This window comes from Schistocerca americana, chromosome 1 (assembly GCF_021461395.2).
Source record: "Schistocerca americana isolate TAMUIC-IGC-003095 chromosome 1, iqSchAmer2.1, whole genome shotgun sequence".
Classification (NCBI taxonomy): domain Eukaryota; kingdom Metazoa; phylum Arthropoda; class Insecta; order Orthoptera; family Acrididae; genus Schistocerca; species Schistocerca americana.
Window position 1 is genome coordinate 918,237,798 of NC_060119.1, and position 3,270 is coordinate 918,241,067.

At 43.4% G+C, this 3,270-nt stretch overlaps 1 protein-coding gene across 1 annotated transcript; it reads left to right on the forward strand.

Moving 5' to 3' along the window:
* The first annotated feature begins 1,371 nt into the window (after nt 1–1,371).
* On the forward strand, nt 1,372–1,857 carry LOC124595145 (craniofacial development protein 2-like). The gene has a single exon (XM_047133751.1). The coding sequence runs from the start codon at nt 1,372–1,374 to the stop codon at nt 1,855–1,857; it is 486 nt and encodes a 161-aa protein (XP_046989707.1).
* Nucleotides 1,858–3,270: the final 1,413 nt, after the last annotated feature.

Sequence of the window (3,270 nt, forward strand, 5' to 3'; positions counted from 1 at the left end):
CAGTAGTTACCACGGCAGCCAGCTTTACTGTATAAGATAAATAACTGATGTTTGGACACAAGTTTTACAAAATGTCATGAATAGAGTGTCTATAAACAAATTCCACTAGTAAACTTATACCACAAATATAATTAGCAATATTTCTCTCAGACTACCCCTTAAGTGAGTAGACAACCCCTAATTTTAGATATGATTTCAGAATTCTAATTACTATATATACAGTATAAATGAAAAGCACTGTTGTGAGAATACTATATATAAGTACTTTACCCTTTCCTTCAAGCAACCACAAGTAATGTTAATACTCATAAACAACTCTGAACCTTGATTTGATATCAAAACCGTTTTCCTTTAAAATATTTAACTCTGATACTTATGCTACAACTGCTGGAACCAAAGCATATTATTAAAAGCCCTTAATGTGACTGACAGACTTTTGCGAAATCTTTGATGTCATCACAAATCGTAACGCAGTCGAAAATATTAAATCATACAGTCACCAACATTCAAATAATAAACAGGGCACTGCCAGAACAATTCAATAAGCCCGGATGAGAGACTAAGATGGCAGCAAAAGTGGGACCCAGCAAAATGATTTCAACACCATGAACAACACGGAGTACGAACGCACTTGAATGTCAGTACTGCAGTAGCAAGGCAGCTCACCATTTAACACATTCTCCAGTCGGCAACACCAGAGACTCAGGGAGGTAGCAAGTGGCACATCGTCTCCAGGACAGGCTACGGTGGGTGCAGGCAGGTACAAGCAGCACACGAAGGGCGACTGCATCTGCTTCGTGCCCACTGCCAATACAGCCACACCGCCACTGCCCTTCTCCTATGCCCACTCGTTGCAGCAATGCTCCGCACCAACTTATCCCCCGCGACCCGTCACGCCCTCTTTTCGAGGCACCGTCAACCAAGGTGGCTTGGAGAAGGGACACATACGGAGGATAATTGTGTCATTTTTTTATGGGGGGAGATGAAAAACATCATGAATTTGGTACTTGTTTTGCTGTTAAGAACAGGATTGTTAATCAGGTTGAGGAATTCCATCCCATTAACAAAAGAATGTCTTACATAACAATCAAACACCAGTGGTACGATATAACATTCATAAATGTCCATACACCGACTGAAGATTCAACTGAGGATTAGAAAGATGAGTACTGTGAAGAATTACAGAGTGTAGTCGAAAGTATTCCAACAAGAAATATGAGAATTATCTTAGTGGACTTTAATGGAAAAATAGGTAAAGAGGATACGTTCATCCCCACAATAGGAAAACATAGCAAGCACTCGACCACAAACGAAAATGGATTAAAAGTGATCAACTTAGCACTGTCAAAGAATATGAGAATTTGCTCGACGATGTTCCATTACAAAGATATAGACAAAGGTACATGGTGCTCTCCAGATGGCAAAACAGTAAATCCGATTGACCATATTATGAAAGATGAACGTTTCACTTCATTTATAAGAGATGTCAGAACGTATAGAGGAAATGAAATTGGCTCGGATCATTTCCTAGTGGTTGGAAAGGTGAAAATCAAGATGATTTGGAATCAACAACCAAAAGCGACACCAAAACCTAAATTAGACATCGAACGAATGAAGGAACTGTCTGTTAAAGAAGCCTATGTGATTGAAACAAATAACCGATTTACAGCACTGCAAGAAGCTGAGGAGGAAAATAGTGTCGAGAAGGCTTGGGAAAGAATAAAGACTGTAGTAGCAGATGCAGCAGAAAAAAACACTGGGCAAGAAAAAGAAAACGAAGAAACAGAAATGGTTCAACGAAAAGTGTCAGAGAGCAGTAGAAAGGTGGAAAGAAGCCAGGATGCTATGGCTGCATAATAAGGAGAGTGAGGACAGGAGAGAGATGTTCAATGCAGTTAGAAGAGAAGCAGCAAGAGTTCTGCGAACAGAGAAAAGGAAATATCTAACTGGAGTCCTAGAATCTATAGAAGTTGAAAGCAGGAATGGAAACTCAAAAAAGTTGTTTCAGTATACAAAGGAAAGTAAGAGAGGTTATCAAAGTGAAAATCTATTCATGAAAGTGTAAGATGGCAAGAACTATGCCCCTTACATGAAGTAATTAAAGATCACCTAACTCACGTTGAGCGAACAGTAGGGCTGAACAAAAATGACTGACAAGGCACAATGCATCTCGTAGAGGGTATAGTATGGACGTATTGGAATAACTAATGTTGGGTGATGGCTTTAAAGTAATTCACGCGACGTGAAAACTTTGTGGAAATGCGTCGATTTAATGTAGGCTAGTTTATCCCAGGGAAGTATTCAGAACTGCCCGCTGGCGGGTGGCGGTGCGCGGCTCGGGAGCGGCGAAGGGTAGCGACAATAGGCAGATTAGGGCGGCTCAAGCTCTGAGAAAGCGGTAACGGGGCGTGGCCTCCAGCTGCCTAAAGATGAGTGACAGTGAGGGGGTGGTTGACCCCATGCTGGTGTACCGGGAAGCAGATGGAGAACTTGTACGCCTGTTGATAAATGTCCATCGTCCCATTTTCAGTGAAACATGCGAGAAAGCCGCGCAAAGCTACGGTGGAGCGGTCAACAGAGGCCGAAATATGTGTGTTAGTGACTACAGCAACTTCACGTTGAATTCACGGTCCGCAGAATCTCAAGTAAATCAGGTGAAGAGCGGCAGAATGAAATACGCCGGACTCCGATGGGAACGTAGGACCAAGGAATTTGAAGTACTCTCCTGCGAGTCAGAATTTCGGAAAAATTGGTGTTTTATGCAGATGCTAACCTTGATGGGTGGCCTGGGGGGAGCTAAATAGCAGAAGTTGAGAGGAAGGGAAATTTTGTGGGAATTTGTTCACTTCCCAGAGCAGGCATTGGTCAGCATTGGGAAGCGACACATAATTAATGCGACTTGCGCTGCAATTGGCGTAAGTGATTTTGCTGAAGGGCAAACCAAGGCGAAGAGCGGACAGGCAGAAGTCTCCGTAGAGGTCTTCCGTTTCCAGCTTGCCAAGAGTGCGGACGTGGCGTTCTTTACTCAGCTTGCCTGAGAGAGAGTGAGCATCTCTGCAGTTTACGACTTAGCAAACGTAACGATTGAGCTTGGAGATAGAAAGTTTTCGTTCAGCTATGTACTGAGCAAGATAGCTAGGAGTGAACAGACGAGGGCAGCCTTGCAGCACCACGAGGCCGGCTGACGTCCACACAACAACGCCACCCCGCCACGCTGTATTCGGTGATATTGCGCCCGCTCCGGCCACTGATTAATTTGTTGGATCATGC

Bases quoted from the DNA above. Each gene is read 5' to 3' on its own strand.
- LOC124595145 (XM_047133751.1), top strand. From the start codon at position 1,372: ATGTTCCATTACAAAGATATAGACAAAGGTACATGGTGCTCTCCAGAT.